The 18,807-nt window shown below is 43.3% G+C and overlaps 1 protein-coding gene across 1 annotated transcript; it reads left to right on the top strand.

The window, feature by feature from the left end:
- Positions 1-417: 417 nt before the first annotated feature.
- On the top strand, positions 418-18,801 carry LOC129818731 (phosphatidylinositol transfer protein beta isoform-like). Its single transcript, XM_055874904.1, has 10 exons — positions 418-495; positions 5,306-5,336; positions 10,803-10,948; positions 11,144-11,235; positions 11,380-11,387; positions 11,926-12,084; positions 13,765-13,842; positions 14,042-14,152; positions 14,283-14,405; positions 15,594-18,801. The coding sequence occupies exons 1-10, from the start codon at positions 476-478 to the stop codon at positions 15,642-15,644; spliced, it is 819 nt and encodes a 272-aa protein (XP_055730879.1). The 5' UTR covers positions 418-475; the 3' UTR covers positions 15,645-18,801.
- The last annotated feature ends 6 nt before the right edge of the window (positions 18,802-18,807 follow it).

Below are 18,807 nucleotides of genomic sequence, written 5' to 3'. Positions count from 1 at the left end.
TGGGATAGTTCTTGCCCAGAGAAACCTCTGTAAACCTTGACATTTCTATGGTTCGAACCAGAGATATATGTCACACAACACATATGACATATTATTGATCACAAATACCAACATGTATTAATCGTCCCTTCTCTATTGGTCTGTGCTATTCGGGGTGCTTGGGACGTCCATACCACCATTGCAGTTGACATGTAAAATAAATGGTAAGGGTTAAGGTTAGGGCAGCGTTTTCCAAGCTCGGTGCACGTTTAGTTTTTTGCCCCAACAATATACAGATGCTTACAATTATCAAAGCTTGACCGAGTTCGGGGTAGGAAGTCGCAAGGAGTCTAGATAGCACTGACAATTCTCCATCCCCGTTTACAAGGTATGCAAGTTCTGACCAATCGGCGACTCCCGTGGGCGGAAACAATTTGTTGTTGATAATTTCTGGTGACGTCGAGAACCTTGCGCAGCCGCAGCCCGGGAGGAGAAGATGGTGCTTATCAAGGAATAGTGAGTTGAAGTATTTAACATATAATTATGTTCGGCAATTTATTGAGTCAATGTGGCTGTAATTTGAAATAAGTGTTTGTGTATTTGTGGCAGTTGAGATGATATTGTGAGCGTTTGGGTGGATCAGGATGTGTCTTCATGATACCGGTGTTTAGGCCTAGACAACATCGATAGCTAGCTACCGTTACCTTTGAATGAATCTGAATGGAGGAAACGAAGTAACTAACGGGGTATCTATACCTGTAAAGTTAACTAGCTAACCTAACGTTATATGCTAACTAGCCAACATGGTGCCATAAGCTTCGGTCTCGCGAGTGACAGATTATCAAGGTTCCATCTCAGGGGGCTCTGTTAAATAAGACGAGATACTTAGACTCCGTCAGTGAAATGTTTCTACGAAATGCAAAATAACATACAACTCAAATGACAGTTAATGTGCGAGTCGGCACACAATAACGTTACTATGCTAGTTAGTTTGCTGTCTAACGTTAGTTCACTTTTCCAAGTAAATCGTTCACTAGCTAGCATGCAAGCTAACTATCAGCTTGGGTGGCTAAATGACACTTAAGCTAATTACAATTACCTAGCCAGCAACTACCTAGCCCGTTATTTTTAGACCGTGTTGTCAAAGACAGTATCTGTGGTGTTGTGTTCAGTCTATCCGTCTACTCTTTCCTGGCGTAACATGCAACCCGCCGACAGTGTAGAGGCTTTTACCTCAGCCTGACTTTACTTGCAGGGTGCACGCTCGGGTTTCCTTGACGATTTTGTTAAGCGCTAAATGTTTGCTTGTCTCTTCAGCTGCAGCGGTTTTCATGGCAACCAAATATAGCTCGCTACCAGCCTTCAGTTCACTCACACTTATGTGTTTGGCTGCATCATCAAGCCATTATAATCAAATGCCAATAAATTATCCTCATCTGTTGTCTTGCTTGTTTGATATAGTGCGAGTCACATCACCACCAAGCAAGCGCAGTAATGCACTGACAGTATTGCTCAATGCTGTTTAAAAAATGTAAAATGTGCATCTCTAGTTGGCCAAGTCATTCCTGACATGCTGGCCAAGTGTGCAGTGACTGTCCTAGTGTTTCATCCAGATTTGGTTTAGGGCTGTCTAGATTTAAATTTATTAATTCCCCCAACAGACCCAGGCTCAAGTTGTGTGTGTGCTGTAGTTTTGCTCAGGGTGTCAGGACATATCCCCTATCAGTTGTCAAGAAAACTAAAGCGGTGCCTATTCCCTATAAGGTCTATGGGTGGTGACTGAACAGTCAGCTCACCGGATATTCCTCAGGTGATCCAGGAATGACACTACTTGGGACATGACTGAAAGATCAATAAATCTGTTTGCCTTTTCCAAAGGTCTTCCCACGGACAGCTCTGTGCTTTCCTGTATCATGTTTTATGTTGTCTGTGGGAAGTCATTTGCCATAGCTAGGGCTTGTAATTGCTCTAATATGTAGAACCTGTATGTTGTATTTGCAGACCATGCAGTGGACACAGCAGGTTTTGTGTACAGCACACTATCAGAGTAAACGAAACATGTCTCCTCTTATCCTGGAGAGTGCAAATGTGCTGAATCGACTAACTTCAAATAACCTTCTGAACTGAGGACATAATTGTGATTTTTGGAGCCACTCCTTGGATTCTGTTTTGTTTTGGAAAGATTAAATGATAGTGATTTGAATTATTTCCATATGATTTCAATCACTTTCTGACTGCATCCCTTTTGATTTGAACTAAACCTTCCATATGTGTTTGCCTATGGTAGAAGTGGTCAGAAAGTGACTTTTTGGACATGAATGTCAAAACATTCAGGAGATGAAGCTGCTCAAAGTTAACCCATTTTGCATACCGTACCATGAGACATCCATGTCTTTGTCACTGAAAAATATAAATGGTTGAGTTTGATATAATTTGGAAGCTTACAGAGTTGTCAAACTATTTTATATATAAAATAGTATATGTTCATATACACTTCCTGTACAAAACATTTAAAACACCTTCCTAATATTGAGTTGCACCCCAACCCTTTTGACAAGGTGTCGAAAGCGTTCCACAGGCATGCTGCTCCATGTTGACTCTAATGCTTCCCACAGTTGTGTCAAGTTGGCTTTATGTCCTTTGGTGGACCATTCTTGATACATACGGGAAACTGTTGAGCATTAACCCAGCAGCATTGCAGTTCTTGACACAAACGGTGCACCTGCCACCTTTACTTCCATACCCCTTTCAAAGGCACTTAAATAATTTTGTCTTGCCCATTCATCCTCTGAATGGCACACATACACAATCCATGTCCATTTTTTTATAGCATTTTTTTAGGTAACAGACAACATTGTCTCAAGGCTTAAATCCGTTTTTAACCTGTCCTCTCCTTCATCTGCACTGATTTTAAAGTGGATTTAACAAGTGACATAAATAAGAGATCATAGCTTTCAACTGGTCATGGAAAGAGCAGGTGTTCCTAATGTTTTGTACACTTAGTGTATGATGTAAAATAGGGTCTAAGCTACATCTTCAGAGGTGTCTGTTGTGCCCACCATCGGTTGAGACACAGCATGCTCTTGAATACAGGGTGGGTGTCATGTTTTGGCTGATAAATTTAACTAAAATGTGAATACAATTGAAATCAACTTTCAAATGGTATTGCAAAGATGGTTGAAGGTCCACACCAGAGAATGTTGACTTGAGTGGTTGAGAATGACAGTTTAATTTAAAACAATGGACAATCTGCCATAGGAAACGTATTTAAATAGATCATAGACATTCCCATTCAAGTTGACATTTGACTGTAGAAAAAATTTGCCAAATTGTTTTCTATATTCGTGTTTATACTTTCCAATATTCATAAATTAATGTATTTTGATATGATACTCATATTACAGAGAAAGCAGGGAAAGCTTCATGACACCAATTTTAGCTTTGTAGCATCTACAGATGAGACGTTATGGAGTCTTAAAGGAGGCCTGAGTAAAGGCCAAAATGTCATTTAATATGTCAAATATACACTATGTCAACTATCCTTTCTCTAAAGGACTATTCTATGGATTACATTTAGTTCAAATCCCCCAAGTCCTGGTCTTTATTGGTCTAGGTTTCATGAGAAATCACTCCTACATACAGTGGGGCAAAAAAGTATTTAGTCAGCCACCAATTGTGCAAGTTCTCCCACTTAAAAAGATGAGAGGCCTGTAATTTTCATCATAGGTACACTTCAACTATGACAGACAAAATGAGAAATAAAAATCCAGAAAATCACATTGTAGGATTTTTAATGAATTTATTTGCAAATTATGGTGGAAAATAAACTTTTGTTATTGACCAAATACTTATCTCAATACTTTGTTATATACCCTTTGTTGGCAATGACAGAGGTCAAACGTTTTCTGTAAGTCTTCACAAGGTTCTCACACACTGTTGCTGGTATTTTGGCCCATTCCTCCATGCAGATCTCCTCTAGAGCAGTGATGTTTTGGGGCTGTTGCTGGGCAACACGGACTAAATACTTTTTTGCCCCACTGTATACTAAACAAAAATATAAATGCAACAATTTCAAAGATTTGACTGAGTTACAGTTCATATAAGGAAATCTGTGAAATTAAATAAATTCATTAGACCCTAACCTATGGATTTCACATGACTGGGAATACAGATATGCATCTCTTGGTCACAGATACCTTTTAAAAAAATAGTAGGGTTGTGGATCAGAACCAGTCAGTATCTGGTGTGACCACAATTTGCCTCATGCAAGGTGAGACATCTCCTTCTCATAGAATTGGTCAGGCTATTGATTGTGGAATGTTGTCCCACTCCTCTTCAATGGCTGTGTAAAGTTGCTAGATATTGGTGGGAATTGGAACACTTTGTCGTACACGTCGATCCAGAGCATCCCAAACTTGCACAATGGGTGACATGTCTGGTGAGTATGCAGGCCAGAACTGGGACATGTTCAGCTTCCAGGAATTGTGTACAGATCCTTGCGAGATGGGGCCGTGCATTATCATGCTGAAACATGAGGTGATGGCAGTGATGAATGGCACAAAAGGGGGGCCTCAGGATCTCATCACGGTATCTCTGTGCATTCAAATTGCCATCAATAAAATTGAATTGTGTTCGTTGTCTGTAGCTTATGCCTGGCCGTGCCATAACCCCACCGCCACCATGGGGCACTCTGTTCACAACGTTGACATCAGCAAACTGCTCGCCCACACAATGCCATACACGTGTGTGGTCTACGGTTGTGAGGCCGGTTGGACGTACTGCCAAATTCTCTCAAACGAATTTGGAGGTGGCATTTGGTAGAGAAATGAACATGAAATTCTCTGGCAACAGCTCTGGTGGACATTCACTGGAAAGTACTGTGTAGGGCAGACGCATCTCTTCATCCTCCCAGAACAAGCTGAATGAGTATCCAAATGAAATGTTCAAATCGTCCGTTTAAAAATAAATGGAGTTCTTTCCTAATAGAAAATGTTCAGCTCAGCGGTCTGAATGATGTGGGGTTACTGGAGTTTACTCCTGGCTCTGGTTGAACTCTGCCAAGACAGGCTGAGGCATGGATATGGTTTGGTTTACTGCAAGGGCCCCTTTTTGTCTCTTCGTGTGACACTATGTGTAACACACACTACATGTTAATGTTTCAAATGTATGTAAATTGTAAAGTATTTTGTCAGTGATGCCTCGTTCGTTATGTGTTGGACCCCAGTAAGACTAGCTGTCGTCGGCTAATGGGCGTCCTAATAAATCAAAACACTGGTAGGAAGTCTTTGTTTTCTTATGTTTGTCTTTATTTATTTCTCTCTAACAGCCGTGTGATCCTACCGATCTCTGTGCAAGAGGTGAGTGCCACCATGTCATAGCCCACACAAACACAATTTGTTATGCTAGTTTCCTGCTTTCATGCATGCACGTCTACATGTGCTAGTTTACTGCTTTCATGCATGCACGTCTACATGTGCTAGTTTCCTGCTTTCATGCATGCAAGTCTACATGTGCTAGTTTCCTGCTTTCATGCATGCAAGTCTACATGTGCTAGTTTCCTGCTTTCATGCATGCAAGTCTACATGTGCTAGTTTCCTGCTTTCATGCATGCAAGTCTACATGTGCTAGTTTCCTGCTTTCATGCATGCAAGTCTACATGTATGAAAGCAGGTCATAATTGGTGTTGGCATTGATAATGCCTTGATTAACTTTTGTTTGTGACGATAGGTTTATCTGTTGCATGCACAGGATGCATCGGGTGTGAAACAGTACGGTGAAATGCTGGCTTACAAGCTCTTCCTCAACAATGCAGTGTTTAATATTAAAGGTCAAAATCCAGAATAGGATCTTAAAGAGCACAGAATTTATACTAGGTCAGATGTACATTCTCTTGTTTTACTTCTCATCTGATTTCTTTATTTTATTTTATACAAGGTCAGTATCATATCAATGTGCAGGGATACAGTGGTAGTAGGGGTAGATATGCACATAGGGGCAGGGCCGGCACTAGCCTTTTGGGGGCTTTAAGCAAGCAAAACATTAGTGCCTACCCTTGATGCCGAAGAGAAATGTACAAGTGAATTTCTTACAATTCTAAAAAGTTTGCCATGCTGCGCAGAGATTAAAAAAAAAAAAAAAAAAAAAAAAAAAAATACACCTAATTTTCTGCATTTCTACACATTTTGCCTATGTTCATGATATCTGAGTGAGAATGACTAACAAAATCAATGGGGGCACTCTGGAGGTCAGGGCCCCTGGGCACATGCCCTGCGTGATCATTCGGTATTCTGCCATGATAGCTGGCTGAACTAATTAAACAATCAAATTGTTAGCTGACATGGATAATTGAGTGACTGTCAGTGACTCGCAAAACAAGATAAAAAATTGCTGACGCACATCCAAATTTCGAACTTGCACCTTGTCCATTCTACTATTCTAACTCTCAACAGTGAGTAGAGACCCCGTCTCCGTTCCTGAAACTTTTACAATTTTAGGGGGTGGCGGTTTTTGCCTGGAGCCGGTCCTGGGCAGGGGTAAAAGTGACTGAGCAGCAGGATTAATATTAAAACCAACTAGGGTTTAAACGAAATTGGGACGTTAACGTTAAGAAAAAATCCCTGACAGAAAGGGGGGAAAAACATCTTTCATACAATTTTTATCACAGTGCTGTTATCACAAAACTACCACTAATAACTCCCGATCTTCATAAAGGCAATAACAAAAAATGACATACCTAACACAACAATGCTGTAACGTTAGTAGGAGATATGCATCTTTTGAATTTTTGCCACACGTATATAAAGCTCTCCGCACATCGGAAAAATGGCAGAGAAAGGCAAGCGACGGCCGCGAACAGCCTGCTCTTCGAGTCTGCTGCTGCACTTTGCTTTTAGCTGACCCAACGTTACAACGTAGCTGTTTGGTGCTTTGGAAACATGCTTAAGTACGGACTGACTGCTGGGAACACGTCTACAACTTCATCAGCAAGCTGTAAAACTATCATAAATTAGTGCCATTGTGCACACTGTTTACAGTGCAGTGCCCAACATATTTAGCTAGCTCAAATTCCATCCCTGTGTTTGTCAGTGACCCAAAGGTAACTGACAAAATAAAGGAAAATCCAACATATCAAATTTATATAGCCCTTCTTACATCAGCTGATATCAAAGTGCTGTACAGAAACACAGCCTAAAACCCCAAACATCAAGCAATGCAGGTGTAGAAGTGTGGCTAGGAAAAACTCCCTAGAAAGGCCAAAACCTAGGAAGAAACCTAGAGGAACCAGGCTATGAGGGGTGGCCAGTCCTCTTCTGGCTGTGCAGGGTGGAGATTATAGCAGAACATGGCCAAGATGTTCAAATGTTCATAAATGACCAGCATGGTCAAATAATAATAATCACAGTAGTTGTCGAGGGTGCAACAAGTCAGCACCTCAGGAGTAAATGTCAGTTGGCTTTTCATAGCCGATCATTGAGAGTATCTCTACCGCTCCTGCTCTCTCTAGAGAGTTGAAAACAGCAGGTCTGGGACAGGTAGCACGTCCGGTGAACAGGTCAGGGTTCCATAGCCGCAGGCAGAACAGTTGAAACTGGAGCAGCAGCAAGGCCAGGTGGACTGGGGACAGCAAGGAGTCATCATGCTAGGTAGTCCTGAGGCATGGTGCTAGGGCTCAGGTCCTCCGAAAGAGAGAATTAGAGAGAGCATACTTAAATTCACACAGGACACCGGATAAGACAGGAGAAATAATGCAGATATAACAGACTGATCCTAGTCCCCCGACACATTAACTACTGCAGCATAAATACTGGAGGCTGAGACAGGAGGGGTCAGGAGACACTGTGGCCCCATTCGATGATACCCCCGGACAGGGCCAAACAGGCAGGATATAACCCCACCCACTTTGCCAAAGCATAGTGTCTTAATAGGGCGTTGGGCCACCACGAGCCACCAGAGCAGCTTCAATGCGCCTTGGTATAGATTCTACAAGTGTCTGGAACTCTTGGAAGGATGCAACACCATTCTTCCATGAGAAATTCCATATTTTGTTGTTGATGGTAAATGCTGTTTCAGGTGCCGCTCAAGAATCTCCCATAAGTGTTCAATTGGGTTGAGAACTGGTAACTATGTAGAAAAGTGTTGATTTATGTCTGCGGTGACCGTGCCACAGGGAGAGGACCAATACCGGCCCAATTCTGCAACCCTGTTCTCTAACAAGGGACATATTGTCCCCCTGCAACGGCCTGAAAACACACACACCTATTAACACTAGAACCGCCATAGGCCAACGGCTACGAACGTTTGATTTTCAAAAAATCCGTATGTAGAGTTTTTTTTTTTTTTTTTTTTTTTTTTTTAAGTATTCCATTTTATTACACACCTATTCCTACCTTAACAGGCCAAGACAAACACGCTGTAGGACGTTGGTACCCAGCCAGACGCTAATGTCTCTTTCCTCACTGAATGAACGACATAAGCTTAATGGAGGAAAGGGAAACTGATAATTGTGCACCTTACTTCACAATTGAATTTGAAATGAGGCCTAACTGAATGAGGGTGAAGAGGTTGATTTTAATTTAGAACAATAGTGTAATGATGAACTTTGACCATTGTGACTGATATTTTTATATGGCCCTAAGCATGATGGGATGTTTTATTGCTTAATTAACTCAAGAACCACACCTGTGTGGAAGCACCTGCTTTCAATATAATGTTGTATCCCTCATTTACACAAGTGCTTCCTTTTATGTTGGCAGTTACCTGTAGCTAGCAGCAGGTAGGCTACAACAAGCTAAATCAGCTGATGAAATCACTGGCGACCGATATACAGGTGTAGAGATGTCGATTTTTGTTTACAACTTTGTCACTATGCGTGTGTGTCTGCCGCAGTGCCCGTGTTTCGTAGTGAGTGAGTCATGCGCGAGACAGATCGCTTAAGGCCGTCCTGGCTTGTGCATGTGTTCGGTTTAAGTGTTTCGTCGTAAGATTCAGCCAATGACTGCGGTAGATGGAACGTCATTGCCCCCCCTGGCGGTCTTAGCGTTTTAACAGAATAGGGGGGGGGGGGGGGAGTCCGTTTGTCACATCCCTAGTAGCAGCAGCTTATATCGGTGAATGTCTGTGACCTTTCTTTCCACTGCAGTCCGTTTTGTCACAGCATTAAAACTCCAGCATTGAGACACATGATGTTCTCCTGAAGCATGTGATGTAGTAGCAGCATATACAGATTTTTAGTGCAGGTACACAGTGTGACAGCTGTAAAGTCACCACCCTGGAGGGGTCATATATCCTGACAGGGAAGGCCCCCCCCCCCCCCCCCCCCTCCTAGTCAGGTTCTACGGACTGAGGTCAATCACCTCCCTTCCATATAAAGATTAACTTCAGAGCAGGCTGCAGCTCTGAAGGCTTGTTATGTGTGGTTGTAGTTTCAACTACTGTACACTGAGTGTACAACACGTTAGGAATGACTGCTCTATCCAAGACAAAAAGACCAGGTGAATCCAGGTGACATCTATGATCCCTTATTGATGTCACCTTTTTTAAATCCACTTCAATCAGTGTAGCTGAAGGGGCGGAGACGGGTTAAAGAAGGATCTTTAAGCCTTGACACTTGTACTTTATACTTTATTTACATTTTATTTAAACAAGTAGAGACATGGATTGTGCCATTGAGGGTGAATGGGCAAGACACAAATATTTCAGTGCCTTTGAACGGGGTATGGATAGTACGTGGCAGGCGCACCGGTTTGTGTCAGTAACTGCACTGCTGCTGGGTTTTTCATGATCAACCGTTTCCTGTATGTATCAAGAATGGTCCACCACCCAAAGGACATCCAGCCAATGTCACACAACTGTGGGAAGCGTTGGAGACAACATGGGCCAGCATCCCTGTGGAACACGTTCGACACCTTGTGGAGTCCATGCCCTGAATTGAGGCTGTTCTGAGGGGAAAAGGGGATGCAACTCAATATTAGGAAGGTGTTCCTAATGTTTTGTACACTCAGTGTATATTCATGATATGGAGTAGTTGGGCTTTATTGATCCCTAGGCAGAGTCGTAGATGTTGGTATAGAAAACCTTGGTCAAGCGGTTTGCCTGGCATCCCCATCACCTCTAGATGTGCCCAGGGTATCAAGGGAAGCATTAGATTTCACACCGATGTGTAAAGCCTCTCAGGACAAACTGTAGCTGATAATAGAGAAACGGTAGCTCAGTAACTGACCCATCCTCTAGAGCAGTAGGTTCGATGTGAGGAGGTGCTGCAGAAAGCCTCCTCATCTTCCTTCCTCCCTATCTCTCCCTTGGAATCAATTCAAAACAAGCCAAATACATTGCAGCCAACTAAGGCCCACTGTTCCAGTTTGTCTGAGAATCTCCTTTCCTCCTCCCTTGTCCCTAAAGTGGAACTGTGTGTGTTCGGGCCGATGCAGGGGGACAATAGGTCCCTTGTTAGAGAACAATAAGACAGGGTTGCAGAATTGGGCCGGTGACTGTATTGGCCCTCTTTCTGTGGTACCGTCGACGCAACGACACACACACCCAAAATCTCTTTCTACACACAATGCAGAGCTTTGTGTTGTCCGGTCACAACTCCCTTTCTGATATGTATAGAGTTCATGTGTGTGAAATGGCATTAGCTTCCCATATCCTAAACCACTAACCCTTAATGTGGATTGTCATAAACCATATAAACACAACATCAAATAACATCCCGTTCAACCACTAACAGTGACTCTGTCAGTGATTGGCCCAATTGATGTGTGTTAGTGACACTTTGATGTTCTGCGTGTACGTGACACATTTCTGTGTTCTTCTCTGTGTTGTAGTACCAAGTCGGTCAGCTGTTCACTGTAGCAGAGGCCAGTAAGAATGAGACGGGGGGAGGAGAGGGCATCGAGGTGCTGATAAATGAACCCTACGAGGACGAGGGAGAGAAGGGACAGTACACGCACAAAGTCTACCATCTAAAGAGGTACACACACACACACACACACCAAATCTGCCACATAAGAGGTACACACATACAGTGTTGGGGTGGTGGATTCTGATCTTTTGCCCAATTACTGATAAAAGAGCTGATCTCAAAAGACCAATTAGTGAAAATGTATTTGAATTGGACTACATGTGTAAACGCAGCCATCTGATTGACTCCTGTCTCTCTTGGCAGTAAAGTCCCAGCCTGGTTGAGGTATATTGCACCAGAGGGAGCATTAGTCTTCCATGAAAAAGCCTGGAACGCATACCCGTTCTGTCGCACCGGTGAGTCTCAGAACTCTTGTTTAAACACTCAATTGAGCCAAGTTCTGATTGGGACTGGCCAACATTGTCACATTAATAGTTTTATTGAAAGTTAACCAATGTTTCCTTCTTTCTTCTATTGCACGTTTTCTCCATCTGCTGCAGTTATAACGGTGAGTAGTGAACTGACCACACACACACACACACACACACACACACCATGTTCCCCAGACTCTTGCCATTGTCTGTGTGTGGTAGTGTTGTTGAGACACTCATTCCCGTTAGTGTGACTTCCGGAGCGTGGTGGTGTGTAGCTAGCTACGCTGCTAATGCTAGCACGCCACTGTTTAGTTGGGCAGAGTGCAGAAGTTCACTAACCAGACGTGTCGTTTCAGGCCGATCAGTTAATTAGATTAGCTGTTGGGTTTAAATAGGCCTCCGGCCTCCATTCAAGGCTTTCTCAGCATTAGAGATTCCCATTGGTTCTCTATTTAAGGCACTTTCTAGCTTGCCATTGGCTAACGTTTTAAAGCTACTGTACAGAAGAAGTGTAGTAACTAATCAAACATTTGGAATGGTAAACCCAATATGGCTGCCGCCCCGACCCACATCAATTAGAATTCAGTTAGGAGACTTGATTAAAACATGGACCAATTAGATTTTTCTATCCTTTCTTTGCTCACTTCTCCTTTCTCTCTCCACTCCTTCCAGAACGAGTATATGAAAGATGACTTCCTGATAAAGATCGAGACGTGGCACAAACCTGACATGGGAACACTGGAAAACGTGCATGACTTGGATGGTCCTACGTGGAAGACAGTGGAGGTAGTCCCCATCGATATCGCAGACAAAGATGTGGTGGCCCATGGGGTGAGTGGACACACACACACATCTGCTAAACACGTGTATGTGACCAATATTTATGAATACTTGGAACAATATTAGACTAAATAGATTTGTCCTATATTGCTCGTCAGACCAGACATGACTATTGGTTCAAGCCGTGAGGTTTTAACCGCTCATCAGCCGTTTTAGATCAGTGACATGAAGATGGCTCTCTTCCCAGGTGGTAAAATAATCTGTCCCAGTACAGCGCCCCTGTCCCAGGCACTGACGGTTACGTCTTCAATGTATTTTTCTCCCCCATGTGGACGAGTTGTGCCACTGCATGTTGACTGGCTGTGTGCCAGTCTAATCTTGAACACCCAGAACTAAAATCTTGCTTAATTGCGTCAAGCTCGTTTAAGATCTTGGGGGGACGTGTTAGAAAATATACTAACAACGCTGCTGAATTCTCACCCCTCTGAATGGAATCTTTCAGACAGTTTCTGGCAAGTCTAAGGCAAGTTTCGGGCTCCCGAGTGACTCAGCCGTCTAAGGCACTGCATCTCAGTGCAAGAGGTGCCACTACAGCCCCTGGTTCGAGTCCAGGCTGTATCACATCCGGCCGTGATTGAGAGTCCCATAATGCGGCGCACAATTGGCCCAGCGTTGTCCTGAGTAGTCCGTCATTGTAAATACGAATTTGTTCTTAACTGATTTGCCTAGTTAAATAAGGGTAAAAAAATGTATGTGTATGTGAAGTATTGGCTGAACGTCCCCTTCCCTTCTGAAATTCGGAAGGCGCTCGAACCTTTGAAATCGTGGTTTGTCCAAATAATCAGTGACGAGAAATCAGCGTACCGGTCCGGAACAAAATTCCTTTTTAGTCGTCGCATCCCACGGTCTGTCGACAGATGTTACTACCATTTTTATGTAACGTGCATCTGTCCACAAGAGATTACTACCAGTCTAGTGTCATCCCTAGCCTGTATCTGCTGTTAGCCTGGCAGTGTCTTCCTGCCTGCCAGAAAATGTGCCTGCGCAAGACACTGTGTAGAAACTCTCATCTACACGTCACCTTACTGACACACTGCTGACGTGACTTGTTGTCGCTATAAGTCTGCGTAATCAGCCTTCCTCCCACCCAAAAGCCACAGTGCAGGACACCCAATGACTGTAGTTGAGAGACGGTATTGGAGTGAGCTTCTCTGTCTGTGGTGGGCCTACCATGTCTGTCGTGTCAGTCTCTCCTGTATAGTACTGACTGAACACTCAGGACAGAGAGAGAGCATGTGCTACAGTAGTGGCTCCTCTACTCCTAATGACATAAGTGGATCAGTGGCAGGGCCACGGCTTAATCCGAGGGTCCATCTGCTGCAGACACACACACAGGTCTGACCGATTATTATTTGTAATTTTTTTATTTTTTAGTATTTTTTTTATTTAAGTGGGGACTAGGGGAGAGCCTGTGGCGGTTCTTCATCATAAGGGAATTGCGTTGATCTCCCAGTTCCTCAGATCATCCACACATCTCCTTTTACACAGTAGTGTGTGAACCGTAAGAAATCTGGTAGAGGCTTCATTCTAGATACTATTATCTTCATCTACATTAGTACTCTCTTTCAATAGTTTCCCTGTGTGTGTGTTCACTCCTGCAGGATTATAATGGGGTGTAATGTGTATATGTTTTCAGTATGCATGTTGTGTAATGTACGTTCTCTCCTACAGGACTATAAACCAGAGGAGGACCCTGCTCTCTTCAAATCGACAAAGACAGGCAGAGGACCACTCTCACCTGAATGGAAGGTACAGGACTAGACTCCCTCCTGCCTTGTCTGTGTTAGTTGGTCATGTTGACGTTTGACCTCGTTAGAAGAGGGTTAAATCAACGTGCCACGCTTCTCTTGTTTGCGTTGCTGGACGCTACTGGCCCAAAATCAACATTGTAGAAAATGTCATTTGAAATATTTTCCTCGTCACCCTTCCTGTGTTTGTCCTCTGACAGAACGATCTGATGAACAAGACGGACTGTCCTAAGATGTGTGCCTACAAACTGGTCACTGTCAAGTTCAAGTGGTGGGGCCTGCAGACCAAAGTAGAGAACTTCATCCAGAAGGTACAACGCTTTTATCTCTCTCTCTCTCTTAGCCTTTTCACATTGCTTTTAGGGCTTCTAATGAGGAAAGACTGATACCTAATATTGTCATCACTCATCTGTCCTACCTCCACCTCTCTCCTTCTTTCAGCAAGAGAAGCGTATTTTCACTAACTTCCATCGCCAGTTGTTCTGTTGGATCGACAACTGGGTGGAGCTGACCATGGCGGACATCCGACGAATGGAAGAGGAGACCAAGAAAGAGCTGGAAGAGGTAATACACAAACGCACAGTTGATGTCTGCCATTGTTTTGTAGGTTTTAGACTTGTGCCTTTAGAGTTTGAGAAAGTGCTGGTATTTTTTTTGTGGTGCATAGACGGGGAGACTTATTTTGATGTTTATGATGATGATGAAGAGGTAACTAACACCTGATTCCAGAGGCATTAAGGGATCAGGAACCACAATAACAACAAATCAGCCCTCTAGGACTGACCGTGACCCTCACTAGGCCTTAACCTTTGACCCTCCTATGGAGCTCTGATTGGTCCAGCTGATAGTTCTGCTCTGCTGCCTTTAGATGCGTGAGAAGGGCACCGTGCGAGGAACCTCAGCAACCTCGGAAGAGTAGCCCCCGCCCCTGTAGGTCAGAGGCTGAGTAAGTTCCCCAGCAGGACACAGGAAATGACATCATCGTGGTGTTGTGGACTCATCCCACGCCTGCACTCGTCTTCATTGCATCTCCCCCCCCCCCCCCCCACTCGTTTTCGTTGCTCATCGCCTGTTTTTTTTGTTTTGATTTTTTTCACATTTTGCCAGCTGCATTTTGCCAGTCTAATCAAACGTTCTGGTTCAGTCTGTCCTTCTGTCTATGGTTGCTTTGGCTCTGTCTCCATGTGGCTGTCTCATTCTGTTTCTGCCTCTTTCCATCACGCCTGCCTTCCGTTCCGTCTGGCTCTCTCTGCAGTTCTGCTGCACCACTTTTATCCTCCTTTTTCAAAACTTCATTTGTTTTTGTTTGTTTTGTCCACTTTCTAACTAACATGGTCTGTTCAGTGTGTGTTTTAATGTGTGTGGTTCCAGGTGTTGGGGCTGTGCCACTACCCTGTTGGTGTCTGCCATCTTTCTGCATGTCATGTTGCCTACATGGGGAATTATCTGTCATGTGGACAGAGAGGATAAGAGTTCTCACTGTGATGGAGATGGGTTGATGTTCTGTAAAGGGGAAATACTCTTTTTGTATTTCATGAAGTGAACATTGGCAGTGTAGGAAGTTTTTAGGTGTAGCTACATTATATGAACCAGGCAATAGTCATTTGATGGAATGAAGAAAGTGGTTCACTCCTCCGTCTCATCACAGACAGACTCTTGTCCTTCAGGGGGTACTGTGGTGACACCCGCATTATTTTAATCTCTCTGTTCTTTCTCCGCCCTCTTGTTCTTTCTCCTTCCTCCTTGTCCCAGCTGCGTAGGTCAGGTCAGGTTCGAGGCATGACTGCGGCTCACGAGCAGTGAGGTTGACCAACAAAACCCTTCCATGATGATGTTACCATGTCCACAGAGGAGAGGAAGTCTCTGCTCTACTTCCTGTCTCCCATGATTCATATGGGGGGGTTTGTCCTGATTGGTCAATGTTATTGTACTGACCCTCAATCACATGCCTCCGATTCACACAGAAAAACAAAAGCGGTTTTGCATTTAAAGAAAATTTTTAAACTCTTTGCACAGAAGGTAAATGTAATTGTTAGTTGATTATAAGACGGGCTTCGTTTGTATCCAGAGACACAGAAAGCCAAGCCTTTTAAACAGATAAGAATGTTATTTGTTATTTTACAGTTCTCTGTATGTTATAATTTCCCCCAAAATTGGAATAAGATAATGTATTAACAGGTATTGGACCAATTTTATTTTTCATGTATTTGTGTTCCCTGTTTTTATCACACTGTATCTGTCATTCTGCCATGGCTCCGGTTGGTTTCATCCTTGTTTCTTCCCCCTCCTGAGACTACGGTCCGTATCAGCCCTTATCCGAGTTGTAGTGGTCTGCAGACGTGAAACGCGTCCCAAATGGCACCCTATTCCATATAGTGCACCACTTCTGGCCTGAGCGCTGGGTCTGAACAGGCTGCCATTTTGGGATGTAGATGAAGCACTTCAACCCCTGGTCTCTGTCCTGTCTGTCTGACAGGTGGCTGGGGAGACAGTTGTTATTTTGTTGATTTGGCCCAGGTCTGTGGCTCTCTCTCGTAGAACCTGATGTTTCTGCATGACTTGATTTTCCTTCGCTACCTTACAATATAAGCCAGACACACACACACACACACTCTCGTGAGTGCATGTGTACAACTGCAACCCACAGTGACTGGCAGTGCATGTGCGTTCAGATGCCTCCGTACTCTGCCGTTAGGGAGAGTGTGTCCAAACGAGAGAGGGTTAGGATCCTCTGTGGACACAACTATGGCTAGATATGTAGTTGTGTGTTTAGGATTCTGCTTCTGAGTGGTTTTGGCACAGCTATGCTTCTCGCTGCTACCTGATCCAGCCTGTTGTAAATTGGCCTTGCGCTGTGGCTGCACCCCTCTCCTGTAAACTAGGGCTTCAATACCAGGGCTGGGTCTACTTCAACTCAGTCCTTTAAGGACTTCAACCAGAAATTTCAATTCAATTTAAACATGTAATTTCTTGGATTGGACTTTCAAATGCATTTCCTGAATGGACTCCATTGAAATGGAATTGGCCTCTGGTTTTTAACAAGAGGGCTGGGCTGCCCCAGGGCAACCTAGCTTCTATTTTACTATAACTGATGATGATGATGATGAAGAGTGTGTGTATACTGTAAATGGTTTTGTATATCCTCTTGGATAATTGTAGTTATGTTTGTCACGCTGTTCTCCCTCCACTCAGGGTTGTGATCGAGTGGTTTGGCAAACTTCTACATTTCTTGTATGTTTTTTTTTTTTTGCTGTGTTTTTGTTGTTGCATTACTGTCTATTGATCATGTATGTTGTCGTCATTTCCCTTTTTAACGTGTTAAGGTTGTAAACATTTCGTCATTTTTTTTGCCTCGTGCTGCTAAACCAGCTGTATCTAGTACCTCCTTGATGCCCCTTTGCTTTCTGCCTACTTGGAGTCACGTCGCGCGTTAATGACATCGGAGCGAGAGCTAGACTTTGGTGGCTTTTTTTATTTTTATACTTTGAAGTATTTGATAGATGATCCCCAGGTCTGCTATACCATTAGGAGGGACAGAAAGACATGGTCCTTGTGACTGTCCAGCTGTCCTGTGGGACTACCAGCCTAGTTCTACTACTGTAGTGTTGACCGTCCTCTGATTTCATATTGACGATGATACATGGTGGTCGGGTCTACTCTAGACGGACCTGTCTTGTCTCCCAGTACTGTAACTATATACAGCAGGACGCTGGCTCTAATGGCGACCTGTTCCATATATAGTGCACTACTTTTGGCAGGACAATATTGTAAATGGGGTGTTATTTAAGGCGTAAATATAATCACACTCTTGATTTCAGATCAGCGTGTTGTTCAGACACTGCTTCGAAAGATTCCCTTTTTTTCCTGCCAATGGCTAAGGTTAGGATTTGGAGAATAATCTGATCCTAGATCTGTGACTGTGGTCATTTGATGTTCCGCCCCCATGGCTTTCATCAATTTTGGAGTTGTACATTCACGAAGGTAATACAATGTGTCTGAGGTAATGAATTTCTCTGAAGTACGCAAAGACAGTAATACGTTCTCCATCGGCGCAATGCTGACCATGTAGCAACCTGCTGCAGCATTAACAGATAAGGATATATAAGTGTATCTATTTATACTAACTTTAAGAATTTGATAGTTAATTCCCATTGTGATATTGTTTTAAGATTTTGATCTCCTGGGTAATGAACCGTTGGAGTGAGACACTGTTAAGTGAAACAGTGAAGTTTTTGGGCCATTTTATTGTTTCTCTTTTTAATGTTTTGTCTTGTAGATTTTAGCTATTCCTGTTGGATCATTGTCTATTGGGTCGAATGTGACCCATAACTGTCCCATGATATGGGTTAGTCTTTATAGAAATGCCAGTGTCAACCAGGGTGTGAGGGGAGGGGTTGCACATTTTTGTTCTATCCCAGCACTAACACCTGATTCAACTACCTATCACCAAGCCACTGATTAGTTTAATCAGGTGTGTTAGCACTGGGCTGGAACAAACACGTGCAACTCTGTGGATCCTCCCAGGAAGGGATTGAGAAACACTGGCCTTAGGGCTCTATTAAATCCGTATCGTTGAAGTTAAGCATTACAGCGGGATTGAGTTTTAAAGGCAATGTTCCCGCATTAGCAGAGACCGCATTCACGGTAAACACTGCATATGTCGGCTCAATTGAAAAATTACCTTAAATTTCTATCACGGACTCTAATGCTTCAGCGATACAGATTGAATAGAGCCTTAGACAGTCCATAACATACTGTATGTCTTGTCATCATGACCAAGCACTTGCAAAATCTACTGTACATTTCCTTTGAAAGAAAAAGATTTTCTGATCACAAGGTAAAATTCATGGGAATTTAGTAGTGAATGTAAAAATATTTTTTGTTTCACAGCTGCTGAGCTGTGGCAAGGTCTAGATAATGGAATTGAACAGAATATCTAATAAAATGGAACAAACCTCCACCCCGA

Source organism: Salvelinus fontinalis, chromosome 21, assembly GCF_029448725.1.
Source record: "Salvelinus fontinalis isolate EN_2023a chromosome 21, ASM2944872v1, whole genome shotgun sequence".
Lineage (NCBI taxonomy): Eukaryota > Metazoa > Chordata > Actinopteri > Salmoniformes > Salmonidae > Salvelinus > Salvelinus fontinalis.
This window is presented reverse-complemented; position numbering and strand designations above follow the sequence as displayed.